This window comes from Dendrobates tinctorius, unplaced genomic scaffold, assembly GCF_039654945.1.
Source record: "Dendrobates tinctorius isolate UK_male_01 unplaced genomic scaffold, ASM3965494v1 ptg000303l, whole genome shotgun sequence".
Classification (NCBI taxonomy): Eukaryota; Metazoa; Chordata; class Amphibia; order Anura; family Dendrobatidae; genus Dendrobates; species Dendrobates tinctorius.
In genome coordinates, this window is record NW_027361970.1 from 2,440,303 (window position 1) to 2,462,180 (window position 21,878).

General features: G+C 43.4%; 1 protein-coding gene across 3 annotated transcripts in view; it reads right to left on the bottom strand.

The window, feature by feature from the left end:
* GRIK4 (glutamate ionotropic receptor kainate type subunit 4) overlaps positions 1-21,878 on the bottom strand; it is a 781,551-nt gene that overhangs the window by 52,806 nt on the left and 706,867 nt on the right. For all 3 annotated transcript variants that reach the window (XM_073560724.1, XM_073560723.1, XM_073560725.1), the window contains 2 exons: positions 14,728-14,841; positions 10,734-10,843 (listed from right to left, as the gene is read on the bottom strand). In XM_073560724.1, the coding sequence (XP_073416825.1) occupies positions 10,734-10,843; positions 14,728-14,841 (224 nt within the window). The remainder of the gene's footprint in view (positions 1-10,733; positions 10,844-14,727; positions 14,842-21,878) is intronic.

Genomic DNA, 21,878 nt, shown 5'->3' on the forward strand with positions numbered 1-21,878 from the left:
TCAGAATTTCCAGTGATGAACCGATTTTATTCGCATCTAAGCATCCGTTTGACATGCATTGCCAATGCCTGATGCTCTTTCCTGTTGACCTGGAGAAGTCTTGCGATTTTATCGCAAGTCACACTTGTGGTCCGTTTGTAATCCGATTTTTAATCGCACCCATAGATTTGCATTGGCGAGTCCGATTCGAAAATCGGTGACAATCGCAACATGCTGCGATTGTCTCGGTCCGAGGAAACGTTCCGAAAAAAAATCGGATGATGGGAGCTGCCCCATAGAATAACATTGGGACGAATGCAATGCGATTTTTAATCGCATTGCATTAATCCGATTTATTCGCTAGTGTGACTCCGGCCTTAAGGGGATTTTTTATATAATGAAATTGATAGTAATTAATTAATCATTTATCCTCTTGTATTTTTTTGGTGTGCTTATTAGTCCTGGTTGTTTGTGTTTCTTTTTTTCTGTTAATATTTTGTCAACCAGAAAAGCACCGAAATAATTCAATATTTTAGATAATTTGGATGACTCAAATTTCTTTAGTTGTGGCACCCTATTTTTTCCATCTTTCTTTACTGCTGATCTGCTGATTATTGTGGATCCAGTTCTGAAAAACATAGTTATATTAGAGGTTACGACTGGACACAAATAGAGGTCTTTACAAAGGAAATGAACAGCATGCAAAATAATAAAATAAAATAAATTCTTGAACTTCTAGTTATTTGATCATTCTGTCTTGCAAAAATTGGCATTGGGCTCGATTCACATTCATTTTGTGAGCAATGCTGAGCACTTTCATCAGGTTTTCTGTATAAATCCCCATAGAATATGTGATTCAGACCAAACACCCTACAGAGCAATTCACTGTAATGAAACAGATGGAGTCACTATGGACCATGTCTGGAGTTTGTTCAAGCAGTGTCTCATCATTTTAGGCATCTTTTTAGCACCAAAAAGAGTTTTTGACCACATTTTAATATGCACCTAAAAAGATGGAACACCACTGGAACAGAGACTAGGCATGGTCCATAGTGACTCCATCTGTCTTATTATAGTAAATAGTTCCATCAAGGTTTTTGTCTGAATCACATTTTTTGAGGATTTATGCAGAAACCTTGAAATAAGTGCTCAGCATTGAGCAAAGGATAAATATGAATCTAGACTTAAGGTTAAATCAAATTGTTATGTGCCCCAAAATAATATCAATATAAACTTCAAATTAACTCAGTAGAAAACAAGTCTCTGTCAATGGAAAAATAGGTGATATCCACATTAATGGAAGCACAAAAGCTCTGGAAAAGTGTCTTGATGCCCAAAAATCAATCCAGCAGAATCCGTCTTGTAAGCCACAGCTTCTTACTGGATGGAAGTCAAAAGCTACATCACAAACTTTCAATGGAAGAATATGAGAGCCAGAATGAGGTCAGAACGAGGCTCTCATAGACTTGTATTGAAAAGTGACCTTCGTGAAACACTGGAGCAGCCAGCAGGTCACAAACAGAAGGAGACAAACTGGAGTGGCATCAAAAACAGAAAATGGAAGGCAGGTATCAGACAGGGGGCAGGTGACTTAGATTTAAAGCACCACTCCACGCTGCAATAAAAAAAGCTGGAGTGGTGCTTTGCCAATTTACAGGATGCTTGTCTCTAGCAAAAAATATATAAAGTGCTCTGAGTGAAACAAAATAGGAATCTTGTGGGTATGATACCCTTTAATGACTAACAAATAATAGTAAATGATGTTACAAAGCAAGCTTTTGGGACTGCTGACGTCCCTTCATCAGGCTGATATAACAAAATATTTGAAGAAACCTCATTTATATACAGTTTAAAGCACATGCTGGTGTGATACATGTACATTTCAATAAACAAATACTGAGCTTGAAGAGAGAATCCATAAGATTAGATAGGTGGTGTGAAAGTTCTGTGAGATCAAAGGGCTGTTTGGAGGAAATAGCTCAGATATGGTAATGGGCCATAAAACCTTCTGACAAATTGAGTTCTGTAACTAGCATGTGCTTTAAACTGTATATAAATAAGGTTTCTTCAAATATTTTGTTATATCAGCCTGATGAAGAGACGTAAGCAGTCCCAAAAGCTTGCTTTGTAACATCATTTACTATTATTTGTTAGCCATTAAAAAGTATCACACCCACAAGATTCCTATTTTGTTTCTCTCACTGAGAGCACTTTATATATTTTTTCTACTGGCTAACATGGTACCAAACCACTTTTTTCGTTTGTCTCTAGCAAAACACGCTTGGAACTATAGGGCCTGTCACACTAAGCGATATCGCTAGCAATATCTCCATAACGTCACTGGTTTTTGTGACGTTATAGCGATATTGCTAGCGATATCGCTATGTGTGATACTTACCTCCGACCGCTCCCCGCTGGTTATCGCTGATCGCGCGAGAACGTCCTGGGCCGCTTCTCGTCGTAAGCTTCCTGCTAGGCTTCCTACTGTGACGACGAGCGACGCGTGGACGCGGGCGGGAGGACATCTTCATCGCCTCGTCTGACACGTAAGTAGCGACCCCCGACCCCTGCAATGTTGCTGGTGAGATCTGCCTGTGTGGCAGCTCACTAGCAACCACTTAGCGATGTACCAGCGATCCTGACCGCGTCATATCGCTGGTCGGGATCACTGGTACATCGCTAAGTGTGACAGTATCTTTAGTATGGTCACTAATCTGGAGTATTTACAATTTTTACTCAGCAACATGAAGTCCATGCTTCTCTGGAAAACAAAAAATAAAACTATACATAAATAAAACTTAAATAATTTCTGTAGCCATAGATGAATTCACTGAGGATTTAATTTCCAAAATGGAGTCATCTTTGGGATAAAAATATGCTCACTAAACTACTAGATGAGTTTCTGGAGAAGCTTAGTCTTTATAATGACATCATTTGTGAGGAATTTCTGGCAGAGAGCCTTATTCAAGCTATGTATCACTTAGTGGACTGCTTGGTACAGTTTTGAATGGATATCTTTTTTTTCTGCTGTAGATCTAGCAGTTCTCTGAATGCTGAGCTCTGTATAACCCCGCCCACACCCCTGATTGTTAGCTTACTGTGTTCACTGTACATTGTCAGCAAGCTGCCAATTAGTGGTGGGTGGCGGGGTTAGACACATTAGCTGGACTGTCTAGCACACAGTACATAGTCTTGCAGTAATCATCTGCTTGTAACGGGGCTCGGGGAGGTAGCTGCGGGCGAGGTGCTCATATCCCTCGCCCGGCTCGCTAGAGGAAAATGGGGTCTTGCTTTGGTTGTGTGAAGCCGTGTTACTGTACTGTAAAGGACACCTTCGCCTTGGTCTTCCAGGCGATGCACAGTTCTGGTTTCCATCAATCCAACGAACAGGAGACCCCACCAGTCCATAAAACAAAAAGTGCAACTTTAATCTGTGCTTTTCCCAGTTACCATTATCCTTCAGCCAACTTCTCAGAAACCACGTAATGATGCGTCTAGGGCTATCATTTTACTGAGTGTGTCCCAGCCTTGTTGACTCTGTCTCTCTCAGACCCACAGCTTCCAATACCTGGCTGACACTTATCTGTTCCCCATAGACCTGTAGGGGCTCTAGTAAAGTTCCTGGCTGTATGTTCCCCCCCAACTTGCCTGCTAAACAGAATTCTGCTGCCACCGATGAGGTTTTCTTTAATCTATTTCTCTCTGCTTTCTACTATCTTCACCACATAACATACCCAGTGATGATCACCTATTTTCTGAGGGTGTTCTTCTTTCTCTCTTCCTATTCCTGAACTGAACTCATCCATCTCAAACTATCCCACAGATTCCCAATCTTCCTTTCAAATATGGGTCGGTAGTACAGTTAACCCTGTTACCTCTGACTAGCAGGAACTGCAGCCCACAGGAGGATAACAATAAAACACAATGCATATGCAACATCAGGAGTTATCAGTGAGGTGGAATGCCATCCTCTCTGCCCTCACATCCGTTGATTTTATTGAAACTACAGTGAGCTGCTGGGTAAGTGATAATGTGGCACCCCTGAGGGTTCAGTCACCACAGAGGTTCTGCAACTCAACCAGAGGTGTGGTATCCCACCTTGCAGGTAAGATGGAGACACCTGAACTAGCTCTGACAACACCTGCATTCACCACACACACCTTAGCAGTAGGTGCTCCACTATCCCTGCTGGCTAGAAAAGAGTGTTAGAAGGTGGGTGGAGTTTGAGGATTAGAGCGGGAGAATAGAAGGGAAGTTAAGGAGAGTCTTCCCGTAGGGGAAGAAGGGAAAGACATGGATAGGTAACCTTCCCATAGGGGAAGGAGGGAAGAGATAGAATTGTACAGCAGACCCCTGGTCTGAGGGGGGCTGCTTGTACGGACTGAAGGACTGAAGGAAGCTCCCTGAAGAGGGAAGGGATTCCCAGAGACATGGGCTGAGCAAGTGCTACCCGTGGGGCTCATTCCACGCTGACAGACATCAGGTGGGGGAAATCTAGGTCGCAGATGGGTCTCGGCCTCCAGCCTAGTGGAGTGGACAACAGGACTCAGCTAGAAAGCCGAGAGCTGTGGCAACTTTAGGGGCCACAGCCAATAACCACAGTTATCTTCTCTGGAAAGGCAGCCAGAAAGGAGCAAGGAAACACTTTGGGCACGTTATACGAGAAGGTCTGCGACTGCTAGCCTGGGACACTGACAGTGAGGTGATGGGAAGGAAGAGTGAAAATCAACACAGTGAGATGGCCAGGGAAGGCATATACTGACAGGGAGTTCTGGAAAGGTGTTCTCTATCTGCCTGGAAGTTGCCTGGATCCCTCACCTGGAGGACGTAGTATTAAGCGGGCATCTGTGTGCACCAGAACTGCGAGTAAAACCTTGGAACTGCATTCAGTTGTGTCTTCTGCATTCTTCCTGCATCACCTACTCAGCACTGCTACATCCCTTGCTTCACACTACATCACCATCTCCCTCAACATCTACTACAACTGCCCTGGGACTAAGCTCTGCCTGTAGAGAGCTATTCCAACTCTGCTGCATTACACCATCAGTCCCAGAGGATCTGCACTGCAGCGCTGGTCGCCTCCAACCAGATACCACAGGTGGCGTCACAAACACTTCTTACAAAAACTCTTTATTTTTCATTCCCTTATAAACACTCCCCTTTTATTGGACGCCCAGGGCCGCGGACTGGGTCACCGCCGCTGTGACACTGCCCCTTTAAGAAGTGGCCCGGTACCGAGTACCCCATGACCCTGGCCGGCGCTTCAATAAATCCCTAGAATCAGGCTTTCTGCTCCTACATTATGCTGCTCTCAGATTAAGGCCGGAGTCAGACTTGCGTGTGCAATGCGGAAAACTCAGGCAAGTCTCTCACGTCAATACCTGGCACTGCCACCAGTACTCAGGACTGGAGTGTGCGGCTGCAGTGTCGGGTATTGATGTGAGAGACTGGCATGAGTTTCTTGCTTTTCAGTGTGAGCAGGTAGGAAGATGCAGTAACGGGTCGAAGGCAGAGCAAGCGCTAACGTGGGGTTTAATTTAACAGGTATACTCCTCGCAGGGAGAAAACAGATAAAACAGTATAAAGGAACACAGGGGGCGTAACCCAGGGGAAGCAGGTGTGAAGCATAGGATAGCAAGTTCAAGGATTGCCAACTCATCAGTCTGACGACTTCAGAATGTGGTTAGTTCAGGATGTGGACGTTCGCGCCAAAGTAGTGGCGCATAAGGGGTCTGGTATGGTCCCGGAAAAGATGGCGTCCTGAATCCTGGCGGCGGAGGTGGTTCCTCATGGTCCGGTGTAGTCCTGGAAAAGATGATGTCTTGGCTCCTGGCAGAGACGGTGATTCCTTGTGGTCCGGTCAGTGATCGGTGTGTCAGGCAATGATGAGCCGGACAGAGCACAGTCTTTCCCCCTGTCAGCGTACAGGGACAATGAGCAACTCGATTCAGGTACAAAGGGAAACCCCTCACAGCGGGTGTCTCAATTCTCCCGTCGATGCGTGCGCGTGCTGATGTCCTGACTGGGCGTCCTGTCACTCATGGTCAGCGATGTCAGCGGGGACCAGGTATGTCGTTGTCAGCAGTCTCTGTTAAAAGCTTTTAGCCTCTGCTGGTTTTTGCCCGCTCTGGCAGTTGGCCCCCCCGCAGAAGCCCTGACACTGCTCTCCTGCACGATGCACGTTCCCACGGCAACTGATTTTCTGCACGCTGTGGCCTTTTGATCTTAGCCACGCCCCCTACTCCTAGGTGCAGAGGTCGGTCCAGGGCCTTAAGCTTTCCCCCGTGAAACCTGGTGACAGCCTGGACAGTTCTAGATCCGTCACGGAGTAGGTTGGCCTGGTCGGGGTCTTCATAGAATCATAGAATCATAGAATGGTAGAGTTGGAAGGGACCTCCTGGGCCATCTGGTCCAACCCCCTGCTCAAAGCAGGATTCGCTAAATCATCCCAGTTAGATGTCTGTCCAGCCTCTGTTTGAAGACTTCCATTGAAGGAGAACTCACCACTTCTCGTGGCAGCCTGTTCCACTCATTGATCACTCTAACTGTCAAAAAGTTTTTTCTAATATCTAATCTGTGTCTCCTTACAGCACACACAAGTGTGACCCCCGGCCGAAGTAGCAAAAAACTACTGACAGATTCCCTTTAAGTATACTATTTGATGTGACTATCAGCTATAATTGGCATAAAATTTAAAGTTTGAAAATTGAAACATTTTCTAAATTTTCACAAAATTTCAGATGATTTCATAGTCACAAACTTTATTGACCTGAATTTAAGAGAAACATGAAGCACAATGTGTCAAAAAAAGAAATCTCAGAATCACGGGGATATGTAGAAGCATTCCAAAGTTTTTATCTTAAAAAGTGACATAGGTCAGATGTAAAAAATGGGGTTTGGTAATTAAGGCCAAATGTGACTACATCGTTAGTGGGTTAAATATTTGTATGTATATATGCTTTCAAAGTTGACATTTTTTTCTTGAGATATAGTTAATCTATTCATTTGTTAACTCATCTTTTTATCTACATTTCAACTAGACTGTGGGAGTGTTATCGTGTAATTGCAGGTTTAGACGCATATATCGCTGTCAAGGTCTTTCCGGTCATAAAATCGGTAGGTATCGCTATTGTTTACTTGTCTTAAATATAAAGTCTCACGTCCTTACTGATAATTGTGCAGCCTTACAATGCTTAATTAGTGTGCTGCCAGGGAATGCAAGCATGGTTAATTAGCATTATGATTTTAGTGAAGCATAGTGACATTCCACCAATTATGCATCCCAAGGTGACTGCAGCTCATCAGCCCACACACTCCGCACACTGCAAAATCATTGACTGCAATAGGAAAAGAAAAAAAACAGTTATGCCAAAGGTGCCTTATTATGCTTGGTGTACACCCAAGCAATGCTTATAAGTTTTGATGGACTGGTCATCGGGTGAATGAAAACATAACCCTGTGCTGAAATAACTGAACATTCTATGTCTGCAGAAGAAATGGAATATCGCACTTTGTCAAATCATTTACTGCTTAATATTATGAATTGTATGGAAAATAGGAATATTTAATACTGCTTGACCTCTGCATAATCAGTCAGATACAATGCAAAAAGGAAAACTAATCCTTGTTTTTCGATGCGTGCTCGGAACCTTTGTAGCGGCGCATGGGATTCCCATGTGTATTGCGTCTGCTTCATGTGGTGCTGATTTCCTATCGCTTCTAGTAAAATGTCATGCAATGTAGAATATCATGCAATATTTTTTTTCCCTTGAGGTGCCATATTATGGATCCATACATCATGAATCTGTAATATATCCATTTATATAAAGCCTTAAATGAAATGTCTGTATTTTCTGATAGTATTGTAAAGGTAAGAAATTCTTTACTGCTTAATTTCGTAAACCCCTTCATGCCATGGCCATTCTCTTTTTTTCGTTTTTTCCTCCCCTTGTGTCAAAAGCCATAACTTTTTTATTTTTCCATCAATATAGCCATATGATAGCTTGTTTTTTTTAGTGCGCAAAGAGTTTCACCTTTGAATTAAACCACTGATTTCACCATATAGAGTACTGGAAGATGGGGAACAAAATTCCGACTGTGTTGAAATTGCAAAAAAGTGCAATTCCACAATTGTTTTCTTTGGGTTTTTATTTACCGTGTTCCCTATATGCTACCTGACCAGGTCATACGATTTTCCAGGTCAGTACGAGTACACAGATACCATACATGAATAGTTTTCTTCTTTTTTTGTTATTTTAGAGGTGAAAAAAAAGTCTGAATGTGTATGAAAAAAGTTTTAGCGTTTGTCGCCATTTTCGGAGACCCATAGCATTTTCATTTTTCGGGATTTGGGGCTGGGTGAAGGCTTATTTTTTACACCCTGAGCTGATTTTTTTTATACCATTTTGAGGTAGATACATGTTTTGATCACCTCTTATTGCAATGTTGCCGCAGCCAAAAAAACGTAATTATGGCGTTTCTATTTATTTTCCCTTTATGCTGTTTACTGATCCTATGAATTGTTTTTATATCTTGATAGATTGGGCATTTCTGAACTTAGCGATACCGAATATTTTTTTTTATTGCTTTATTCTCAATGGGGAAAAAGAGGGGTGATTTGAACTTTTTTCTCTTTTTACTGTCTTCGATAGTCCCTTTCTTAGACTGGAAGCTGGGATCATCCAATTACCTGTTGTATACAGTCATGGCCAAAGGTTTTGAGAATGACACAAATATTAATTTTTACAAAGTCTACTGCTTCATTTTTTCTAATGGCAATTTGCATATACTCCAGAATGTTATAAAGAGTGATCAGCTTAACAGCAATTACTTGCAAAGTCAATATTTGTCTAGAAAATGAACTTTATCCCCCAAAACACATTTCAACATCATTGCAGCCCTGCCTTAAAAGGACCAGCTAACATCGTTTCAGTGATTGCTCCATTAACACAGGTGTGGGTGTTGATGAGGACAGGGCTGGAGATCAATCTGTCATGATTAAGTAAGAATGACACCACTGGACACTTTAAAAGGAGGCTGGTGCTTGGCATCATTGTTTCTCTTCTGTTAACCATGGTTATGTCTAAAGAAACACGTGCAGTCATCATTGCACTGCACAAAAATGGCCTAACAGGGAAGAGTATCGCAGCTAGATTGCACCTCAGTCAACAATCTATTGCATCATCAAGAACTTCAAGGAGAGAGGTTCCCTTGTTGCCAAAAAGGCTCCAGGGCGCCCAAGAAAGACCAGCAAGCGCCAGGACCGTCTCTTAAAAGTGTTTCAGCTGCGGGATCGGGCTACCAGCAGTGCAGAGCTTGCTCAGGAATGGCAGCAGGCAGGTGTGAGTGCATCTGCACACGCTGTGAGGCGGGGACTCTTGGAGCAAGGCCTGGTCACAAGGAGGGCAGCAAAGAAGCCACTTCTCTCCAGGAAAAACATCATGGACAGACTGATATTCTGCAAGAGGTACAGGGAGTGGACTTCTGAGGACTGGGGTAAAGTCATTTTCACTGATGAATCCCCTTTTCGATTGTTTGGAACATCTGGAAAACGGCTTATTCGGAGAAGACCAGGTGAGCGCTACCACCAGTCTTGTCTCATGCCAACTGTCAAGCATCCTGAAACCATTCATGTGTGGGGTTGCTTCTCAGCCAAGGGAATGGGCTCTCTCTCAGTCTTGCCTAAAAACACAGCCATAAATAAAGAATGGTACCAGAATGTCCTCGAAGAGCAACTTCTCCCAACCGTCCAAGAGCAGTTTGGCGATCAACAATGCCTTTTTCAACATGATGGAGCACCTTGCCATAAAGCAAAGGTGATAACTAAATGGCTCAGGGAACAAAACATAGAGATTTTGGGACCATGGCCTGGAAACTCCCCAGATCTTAATCCCATTGAGAACTTGTGGTCAATCATCAAGAGACGGGTGGACAAACAAAAACCTTCAAATTCAGACAAAATAAAAGCATTGATTTTGCTAGAATGGACTGCTATCAGTCAGGATTTGATCCAGAAGTTGATTGAGAGCATGCCAGGGAGAATTGCTGAGGTCCTGAAGAAGAAGGGTCAACACTGCAAATATTGACTTGCTGCATTAACTCATTCTAACTGTCAATATAACCTTTTGCTACTCATAATATGATTGCAATTATATTTCTGTATGTGATAAAAACATCTGACAAACACACATAAAAACCAGAGGGCAGCAGATCATGTGAAAATATAATATTTGTGTCATTCTCAAAACTTTTGGCCATGACTGTACATGTACCGTATGTCTGGCAAACATCACGATCTCTTATGAGATTCACGATCTCCTATGCAATTCACAATGACAGGCAAGGAGGTCTTCTACAGACCCCCAGGTATCATGACAACCTATTAGCACCCACTAGGCAGGTGACAGGGGCGCCGATGGGTGGTGATTCACTTCCGGCTGGTCCGTGTTAAACCCGCTGTCAGAGATTAACAGCGGAATTAACTGGTTAATAGCCATGGGTGGAGCTCCTATCCATCAACAGCTGTTAATGGCACATCAGAAGATTAAATCATGGCCTAACAAATGGGGTAAATCAGTTGATGGTACTCAAAAGAGAATAATAACTCTAAATGAACATAAATACTGCAATCAGTGATGCCAAATATAATCAAATAATGGCTAGTCCCTTCTTCAATAAATGTTTCTTAATAGTTAAGGACAATGTATTTCCATGCTTACATATAAATCAAAGGGAATAAATGTAGTAATTTTTACCGAGCCACAAGGAACAACACACAGCTGACAGCCAAGTAGCCAAGAAGCATGAAGAGCCACACACCAGGTGAGAACGGATCCAGGAAAGAAAAGTAGCCAGGCTTCCTTCCCTATGAAACAAGTAAAATCAATAAGTTTAAGCTGCATGAAAAATTGTTTTGCATTTTTCAGTTGTTTCCACTTTAGGTATAAGTGTAGACCAGTCTAGTGCTCAAGTAGCTAAATGTATTCCCAAACTTTATTCTATAACTATACACTACATCACGTAAAATAAAATAATTCCAGCTCTGTTCAAATGTTCATTTTTTATTCTTGGCATATTCTTTTCTGTCTACCCCGCTTTTTGTCATCTCTTTATTGACACTGCAGCATTATTCTAATAGACTTATGATAAAGGGAGCTGATGTACTTCCAAATGGAGCTATCAATAGCATCACATAAAAAGTATCAGACAAAACAAGGGTTTAATCTTTTTGACAAGTTGCTCTCAGATTGTGAGTAAGAATGACTGCTTCTTGGTGCTGTGTAAAATTCTATGCTTCTGCCATCTATACTAGCTAGAATGGATTGGGGGTAGGATGCAGATGCATATCTTTAGATCAGACCCAGAAACATCAAGTGAATAAAGTAGTAATTATATGATAGAATCATACAGGGTACATGCAGGGAAAATTAAAATAAATCCCAACGCTCCATTTATAGTACCTTTCAGAAGCCCTTCCCGGCAAAGTGTACCTGTGTATGTTACAGATCTTTGTTTTTCATTCATTGGCCAAAAATACCTTTTTTAATTGTCACTAACAAATGTAGTTGAGTTGCGTCTTGGCTACTATTTTGTCACGTATGCTAGCTTACTTTATATTAGCCGCTCCTGTTTGTACACTGCTGTGTTCATACCCTTCTCCAACAGCAGAGATTCACTGCCTGAGCGCAGAGGCTGCTGTGATAACAGGACAAACTAGTAAGTTCCCTCTACAGAGACACAAACAATTTGCTGTTCTGTTTGGGAAACCCATTCAGTATGTAAATGGCCTAAAGCTTTCATTAATAATTAATCTCACCTTCAGTATGAGGGTGGTTTCACAATCTGTGTGTTACAGACTTTTGTTTCTTATTAATTTGCCAACAGTAAGTTTTTAATTTTCACTTAGGGCCCCGTTACACGCTTCAATGTCCCAGCGATCCCACCAACGATCCGACGTGGATGGGATCGCTGGGACATAGCTGATCGCTGGTGAGATGTCACATAGGCAGACTCACCAGCGATCAGGACCAGCGAGCATGCTGGTATCCAGGGTAAACAGCGGGTAACTAAGCACCGCGCGACGCTTAGTTACCCGCTGTTTACCCTGGATACCCGATCAGGACCAGAGAGCACGCTGGCATCCAGGGTAAACAGCGGGTAACTAAGCACCGCGCGACGCTTAGTTACCCGCTGTTTACCCTGGATACCCGATCAGGACCAGAGAGCACGCTGGCATCCAGGGTAAACAGCGGGTATCTAAGGGCCGCGCGGCGCTTAGTTACCAGCTGTTTACCCAGGATACCAGATCCCAGCGTCTGCTGTATGGCGCTGGGAGCTCGCTGATCGTTGGTCTCTCGCAGCGATGTGTGCTGCCCAGCAGGAGAGGAGCGATAGATTTATGGCCCAGACCATTAGGCAATGATTAACGATCAGCCAACTGATGGTTGATTGTTGCTACTTGTCACACACAAAGATGTCGTTTCGACATCGCTGCAACGTCACCAAACCAATATCGTTGTGTGTAACGGGGCCTTTAGTGTCTTGGCCACTATTTTTTCAAGACTGCTAGCCTACTTTACATTAGCCTCTCTTTTGATCTTCTATATCACCTGTTTGTACATTACTGTGTTCATACCCCTCTTATACAGCAGAGATTGACTGCTTTGGTGCAGAGCCTGCAGAGATAACAGGACAAACAAGCAAGTACCCTCTATAGAAACACAAACAATTTGCCGTTCCTTTTAGGTAACATATTCAGTGTGTACATGTCTCATCGCTTTCATTTATGATTGATCTTGTCTTCAGTATGAATATGGTTTCACACACAGTGAGGTGTACTAGGTATACTAAGCGCCATAATTCTGTCTAAGGCAGGGATCACACATGCGAGAAACACAGCCATGTCTCGAATGTTAATACTTGGCACTGCCGCCGGCACTCAGGAGTGGAGCATGCGGTTCCATGTATTGCTATGTGGTCGCACGCTCCGATCCAAGTGCTGGCAGCAGTGCCGGCGGCAGTGCCGGGTATTGCCTTGCGGGACTCAGCCGCGTTTCTCGTATGTGTGATCCCGGCCTAACAGGGGTGTTCTCATCCTGTTCGTTTTTGGAATATCTCTTTACATATGTCTCTCTCATAGGGATGAAAGTAAAGTGCTGCAGTATTTCAAGCACTGTTCTATCTTGATTGATTAATCAAAAGAACATGTTAGGAGAAGGTCAATGTTTCCCACACTCACTAGGCAATCGGCCAGGCCTAAAACTGAGCAGAATACCCTGTTAGATATAGTTATTATCTCTAGGGATTTTGGCTCAAAGGAGAGTGGCAGGGAGCTAAATCATTTAAATATGCTCTGTACAGCCACAATTGAGACGTCTAGAGGAGGGAAGGGAACAAAAAAACATAATAAACTGAAGATCATTCAAGGATATTCTTCAGGTACTCATAAATTTTCATTGTTAGTGCTACAAATCCTGAGCATTAGGCCTGCAACACTGGGATATCAGATACAAGTTGCTTGCTGGGGTGTTTCCATAATTCCTACAGAATTTAATGTAGAGAGCCATATGCATGTGCAGCTACCTTCAGTTTTCCCATGCGTAAACCCTCTGCAAAGCCCTTTGGCTTTCAATTTGCATAGGACTTCTGAGGGTCCCAAAAGTAGAAAAATCCCATCAAGCTCAATTAAAATGCAAGGCAAAATACTTTTCTGGTTCTGTTCACAATTTGCAGCTTTTTAATCATAATTAGAAAGATATAAAAAAAATTGAGAACAGAATTGAGCCAGCTTAACACAGTGTAGCCATTTACAACAAACTCCCTACCACAGTGTGTACATGGCCTAAAACTTTCATTTATGATTAATCTTGGCCTCAGTATGAGGGTGATTTCCCACAAAATGAGGTTTTCTAAGCATCAGAACCCTGTATTAAAGAGGCATAGTCATATTTTTCATTTATAGCATCTCTACTATCACACTTTCATCTATCTCGAGAACGGAGATGTCTTTAGAGAGGTGGTGAGAATTCCCATACAATGTACAGCACTCTCCCATTTATTTGTAGGAGTGTTTGGACCACGTCTCCAGTGTCGGCGGCACACAGTGAAGCCCATTTTTGAGACGGATGTGACTCCCATGGATTCCCCCAGATCCACCATAAATTCGTGGCATAGAATGACAGTTTTAGTGTATCAGGCCAAGTGTTCTTTGGAAAAGGACCGCAACAGGAAGAAGTTTTTGCTTCACATTTCCCATTTCATTTGAATCCACTCCTGACTTTAGCTCCAAAAACTACTTAAAAAACTAAAGTGGTAAAAAATAGTCTGTGAAACTAGGTTTTGGCTAAAAAGAAAAAAAACAAACTCTCAAAGCATAAAGTGGGCATCAGAATGACAAAAGATTCAATTAGACATTAGACTCAGTTCCCATCTCGTATTTTTGTGTTAATGCCATTCTTTTCAATCATAGGCAGCAGGGGAGAGAAAAGAAGGGAAAAGTGTGACTGAAAACTGCTTCGTTCTTTGCTCATTTTGGATCTATTCCCAGTATCGGCTGAAAAAGTTTCCTGCCAAAAACTGCAAAAGTGAACTAGACCCTTGGTGTGTCTAAATTATAAAGTGCAGGACATAAAGTCTGTCAAATAAAAGCAGGCTTTAGAGATTGCCCATAATCCTGGGTCATCGGCTATTGTACCTACGGACTATGATTTTATTGGCAAAAAAGAAAGATGATCCTGTCAAGAACCTTACCATATGAACACGGTACAGAATACTGATTCCTAAAGTCATGAATGGTTTTGAGAAGTCGATCACCTTTTCTCTTTCTGCTGTGATTGTGAGTCCAGCAACTGCCAGATCTGCTTTCTGGGGAGAGAAAGTCATCAGATACATCATTTTTTATAAAGACACACAGAATATCAAATAATTCTAACAATGTTGCTAAAAACATATACACATATATTTTATAGGTTTATTACTAAAGTAGATGAACACTGTGCTCGTTTTTTTCTCTGGCAGCCCCATAGACAATGAATGAAGCATGAGTTGAGCATGCACACCTCTACTACATTTATTTTCTCTGGCAGCCTCATAGAGAATGAAGCATGGGTTGAGCATGTGCACCTCTACTCCATTCATTTTCTCTGGTAACCCCATAGGCAATGAATGAAGCATGGGTTCAGCATGCGTACCTCTACTCCATTCATTTTCTCCAGCAGCCTCAAAAACAATGAATGAAATATGGGTTGAGCATGCGCACCTCTACTACATTTATTTTCTCCGGCAGCCTCATAGAGAATGAAGCATGGGTTGAGCATGTGCACCTCTACTCCATTCATTTTCTCTGGTAACCCCATAGACAATGAATGAAGCATGGGTTAATCATGTGTACCTCTACTCCATTCAATTTCTCTGGCATCCACATAGACAATGAATGAAGCATGCATTGAACATGTGCACCTCTACTCCATTTTCTCTGACAGCCCCATAGATAATGAATGAAGCATGGGTTGAGCATGTGCATCTCTACTCCATTCAAGATGGCTTTCTGCAAAGCCCAGTTCCCAGTTCCAAAGCCACATTCTCGGTATCTTTTGGGGGTCCCAGTGATCATACCCCCAGCAATCTTTAAGCTATGCCCTATCCTATGAATTCAATTTCCAAACTTAATTGGGATGCCAAATAGCAGAGCTGAAATAACACTACCATTTCCTGCAATGTATAAAATCACAGACAGTTCTAAAGCTATAAAATAAGGGCAGACCATGTAATTTTGAAGAAAAGGGAAACCAGAAAGGTAGAAAATGTCTCTTCCTTTCCACAATCACAGCAACAATAGCAAACAGGTGAAGATGAAACTGACAGCTTAATTTGGCATTAATGCAATTGCAAAGCTAATGCAAAGTCATCTTGATTCCTGCCATGGGATCTCCTCTCCTCCCAGTTATGACTTTTCTGTTCCCCATATCTCTGCCCCAGTACATGAATCAAGGTTCATAAAAGTCATGGTTAGGGGAGTTTGGTGTGGAATAAAATGACCATCCGCACAGAGTCCAGACCTTAACTCTAGCCAACATCTTTTGGATGAACTAAAACAGAGATTGGGAGCCTCTCCTCCAATATCTGACATCACAATTGATTTTCTGGATGAATGGGCAAAAATTCCCACAGACATCTCCAAAATCTTGTAGAAAAATCTTCTTAGAAGACTTGAAATTGTTGGTAGGGCGGAGGGTGGAAGAATTTTTATTAATGTCTATGGCTTTATAATGGGAGGTCAGAAAAGCTCTTGTAGGGGTAATGTGTAGTGTCCCAATACTTCTGTCCATATGGTGTAAGTAAAAGGATAGATATCATTGTCACGGGGTCCTTCTCCGGTATTACATGATCTAGCGAACAGAGCTAGCGAAGAGTAAACAATTCCAAGACATTTATTTAGGCAAAAAAATACAAAAGGTCCATATACAATTTACCACACAAAGGATAAGATAGTCCAGAAGCCGAATGCAGTTCAGTAACAGGATAAAAGCCCTGGGAAATGAGAGTCCAACAATCCAGCAGACAGAGGATAACATAGTCCAGACACTCTTCTTTCTCTCTGAAGTACTGTGATCACATGGACTGATGTTCCTTAGCGAAGGTAGCTAGCTGGGCAAGACAGTCTCTGAACTACAGAACATGGGGAATGATGGGCGTTCCGATGTCTGTGATATCTCCCTCCAATTGTTCTTTCAGAAGAGTGAGAGGTCCACGGACCTTCTGGCCAAACAGATTGCTCCCCGGTGAGGTCCGGATGTCGTGGTGCTTGAAGGGCCTGTAGTCAGGTGGCTGCTCCCACAAAATGACACTAACTCTCCAATGTCATTTCCAAAGCCATAATCCAAATGCACCAAAGCTCGCTGTATATATTTGCGGACACCCCTCGCCAGGACAATGGGAATTCCGGGGTCCTGGTGAATTGCCTTGGGTCGAACCACACGGGGGTCAGCGTTAGTCAGGTATGCCCCCGTGTCTCTAAATCTCAAAACTTTGTATCCATCAATTAAGACTTCCTGCTGGTGGCGTTGCCGTTGCTCTGTATTTCTGAGGGACAAAGGCCGGAGTCCACACACTCCAGGAAGAGTATCTATGGGGCCCGGGTCAGTGGTCCTCTCAGGTGGGGGTGGTGGTAACTCTTCCTCAGGCGGGATGGAGTGCACAAAATGCACTGGACGAGTTGGGGATGCGTGGGGCTCCCTCTGAATCCTTGAGGACAGCTGGATTTCAAATACCCAGGTTGCCTACACCCATAACATCTCCTATCAGTGATACCCCTAGGTCATGGTTGGAACTGTTGGGGCCAAGCCTGCGGCTGGATGGAGGGGCAGATATAATCACAGGGGGCCAGAGTGCGGGAGAAGGCTGTTGTTTATTGTCCAGAAGCCTCCTCCATTGCGGTCGGATAGTAAGGGTATCATTGGCCAGGGCTGCAGCTCTGTCCACGGTGCACGGCATGCACTCCTGGACCCATTCCCGTAATTCTGCGGGGCACTTGGCAAAAAATTGTTCTCTAAGGAACGCCTGTATAACATCTTCCACAGTAAAGGCATTTTCTGCTTCCAGCCATCTCCGACATGCCTGTGATATCTTATGGGCACACATCCTAAATGATCCCCCGTGGTGCATGGGAGGTCTTGGAACTGGGCCCTATGTGAGTCTGGGGTGATAGCATGGTATTCAAGGAGAGTCCGCTTTACAATGTTATAATCCCGGATCCGCTGGGAGTCAGTGGTTCAGTAAGCCTCCTCCTGGCTTCCGTTCAGGAGTCCCACTAATAAACGCATACAGCCAGAGTGGGGTACCTACATCACAGCACAATGCTGCTCAAAGTGCTTGAAGAACCCCTTCACATCTCCAGAAGCCTCATCAAATGGCTTAAAGTCTGTCCGAGTGATCCGTACAGGCTCCCAGATCGTGGGGTTTACACTCCACATTGCATTACTCCCTCTTTCGATCTCCATCGCTTCTTTTCCTCCTTATACACCTGAGAGATGCCTGGGCCCAGAACCGCCATCTCTTCTTCGTACCACACCACCCACTGGCTTTTTGTGGTGGGTGTCCTCGTCTCCTGTGCTTGTCCTTCAGACAAATGTGAGTAGGTGGTCTGGCTAGTACCCACCAGTAGATCAATTAAGGCCTCTTTAGTCAGTCTCTGGTAATTCAGGCCCAGGTCGCTGGCTCTCTCCTGTAAACTGGATACAGTCCAATTTCTGTACTCATTATGTGGGTGGTTCTCCATTAGGTTACGCTCTCTTGATCCCACTGCTTGCCACCAGTTGTCAAGGGGTCCTTCTCCGATACCACACAATCAACAGAGCAAGAGAAGAGTGAACAATTCCAAGACCTTTATTTAGGCAAAAATACGAAAGGTCCATATACAATCCACCACACAAAGGATAAGATAGTCCAGAAGCTGAATGCAGTTCAGTACAGGATAAAAGTCCTGGGAAATGAGAGTCCAACAATCTAGCAGAGGATAATATAGTCCATATACTCTTCTTTCCCTCTGAGGTGCTATGATCACATCATAGTTCCACACATGATCTGTCTCAGCTCACTGATATTTTAAAAGTCCCCCTCCTCATTCACAGGTCAGGAAGAAAGGTCACAGGGGCTCATTGTTTCAACAAGCTAGGTCAATATGTCATTAGCATATTAGCAAACAGTACAGTACTGTGGGGGGCTGATATCAGATGGCAACAACAGCCATTCATCAATTAGCAAATAACTCATCCTACAAGAGAACACTGTGGAGGAAGGGCTGGTTCCTCCCACGTCACCAATGTGACATAACCACACAGGCACAGCTCTCCGGCACCCCCTTTGTCTCTCAGGTCAGTAAGGGAACTGCTCCTAGAGCAAATGGCCGCCAGGGAGGATGTCCTGTTACCCGCTGGGTATTCTAAGATCCGTAATCAGAGTAAAAGCATCAGCCCAAGATTCATTTTATGGTTTAATTGCCTTAAGGGCGCACTACCTAATTACAGAAATATACAGTAAGCTATGCAACGGAATTACAGTGGATTCGCAGTCAGAGTAAAATATAACAATAATGGTACAAGACTTAGATATTAAGCTGGAGGTCAATTTACCAGGTTGTAGGTTGCATGTGGATGCCGGGAGCTCTGCAGTCCACAGGTACAAGAATCTTAGTTGCCAGACAGACCCCAAAGCGCAGGCCACTGCTCCCTTGGCAGGTCTGTCCCTAGTTCCTTCTTAGATTATCATCTGGTTCTTCTGTGTGAGTGAGACTGTCTGCCATGTGCTCCCAGTTCTTACGCCTGCTGGGTTCCTCCCCCCCTGTGTCAGAGGGTGGGCTAATAATCTCCACCCTTTAGCTCCCTGCAGAACTTTTTCCCAATATCTAAGAAAGGGGGTAACTTCCTCCAGGATGATCGGATCAGCACACGAAAGGTACCAGTGAATGCAGTTTGTTTTGCCTGTCGTGTGGAGAGCAAACATGGTCCCATTGGGTCGCTGTGGAGGGCCAATCTCTATATCTCAGGTCCCAGAGCCCTCACCGACTCAGGAGTCGCACTGCCAGATGCGCGATTTCCTCAGGGTCACGCGGATATTTTTTATGAGTCTGTAACTCGAAAGGTGTGCTCATAATCCATGATCCTAGGATGGAGTTGAAGCGGCTGGGAGAGACAATGGATGTGTATTTCTGTGTCCAGCTGGCAGGTATATTCTAATTGAAGCCCCCCGGCACCTTCATGCCCCATGCTGGCATGGCTCCTACTCCAGATTTGAAGGTCTGTTTTGGCCTTATCTCATTATCATACTAAAAGACCTTGCTTTTCAACATTGGAGCACTAAATCCTGCTTTTTTCAATATGCTTACAGGCCCGGGGGGGGGGGGGTAGGAGCAGTTAGCTGCCTGTAATTCTTGTGAACTCAGACCAAAATGCATCACTGGGACAGGCCAAGCTCAGACATGAGGCAAGCATTATGCCCCATATCCAAGATGGCAGCTGCTCCTTCATCACAAACACCATGAAAATCAGTAAAATATTAATTCAAACAAAATGATATCTACATGCCATAACCCACCACCACAATCATATATGTGAATATACGAGTATTTAGCAAGCAGACAGGGCCAGGTCAGGCACAATATGAAAGCATAGCCTATAACTGTATTCTTTTGACTGATAGTAAAGGTGGCTTTATTCTGTATACACCACTAGTCCATTGTGATACATTGATTTATGACAGCTAACCCCTGCTGCTTTTAGATTACTTTTCCAGTGAGCAGTAATGAGAAAATGATATGCAGTGCACAGCCACTTTGTGATGAATAAAGCTGCGAATCGTTCTCCGCGCACAATATGGTAATCGCTGTAAGTTTATGCAGACTTGCAATGTGCAGCTCTTCTTTGAGGCTACTGTATAACCACTGTACGGGAATAACCAGCTTCCTGCCCTGGGGATACTACTGGCATGTGTGATGGCTATTTGCTCTGAAAAGCAGCATTTTGTGTGTTAGTGCAAGAACTAGAGTGAGGAGAATAAAGCGGGCTCCTGAGAGCCAGACATGCTCCATGAGCATTACCGAAAGCTGCTGGATATCGGGAGAGCTGAGGACAAATCACCCATTGGTACTTAGAAACAGTACTTTGAGTTTGTTACAAAGTAACTTCACAGTAATAATGTGGAGTTATTACCTCTAAGTAATGGTGAAATTAGTACAGGACAGTGTATACACAATGCCAGGATCTACCAGGATGATGTGGAGACAGAGACCCTGATTCCAGAGATGTGTCACGTACTGGGCTACTTGCTGTGGTTTTGATAAAATCACAGATTTATCTACTGCACATCTAGCAGTACTCTGAGAATGCTGAGCTCTTTATATAACCCGCCCACACCACTAATTGGCAGCTTTCTGGGTATACTGTGCATAGGCAGAAACCTGCCAATCAGTGACATAGAAATCCAAGTAGTCCTTTAGTGATAATCACCTGCTGACATAACAGTGGTTTTATAAAAACCACACTAAGTAAGAGACACATCTCTGGAATCATGGTCCTTGGCTCTACATTATGCTGCTCTCGAATTAGGTAGCAACAACCAGATTCCCTTCAAAGTGCATTTACAATAACTGATTAGTCTAGGAACACTCACTCCCTAATATGCAGGGCAAGAAGCCTAAGGATCATTCAACGAACAAGTTAAACTCTTGTTCATCGGCTGAAATGATTTCTACTGAAATATCATCATTGTAGGTAATAGCTCATTCTGAATAAACAAGACCTGTACTGACGAGAAGAATGATGGCATAGTGTTGTCTCAGCTCTCTTCAGGTCATTGACCAGGTCTTCTCGTGTAGTTCTGGGCTGACCTTTCTCAGAATCATCCTTACCCCACGAGGTGAGAACTCGCATGGAGCCCCAGACTGAGGAATATTGACAGTCATCTTGTGTTTCTTCCATTTTCTTCCATTTTCTAATTATTATGCCAACAGTTGTTGTCTTCTCACCAAGCTGCTGCCTATTGTCCTGCCAGCCTTGTGCAGGTCTACAATTTCATCTCTGTGTCCATAGACAGCTCTTTGGTCTTGATCATGGTGGAGAGGTTAGAATGTGATTATGTGGAGAGGCGTCTTTTATACAGGTAACAAACGCAAATAGGTGCAATAAATACAGGTAATGAGTGTAGAGTAGGAGGCTTCTTATAGAAAAATGAACAGGTCCGCGAGAGACAGAACTCTTTCTGGTTGGTCGGTGATCAAATACTGATTTCATGCAATAAAATGCTATTTAATTTTGTAAAAAATCTTACAATGTGATTTTCTGTTTTCATTTTTAGATTCTGCCTCTTTTAACTGAAAGTTGAAGTGTACGTATGATAAAAATTACAGA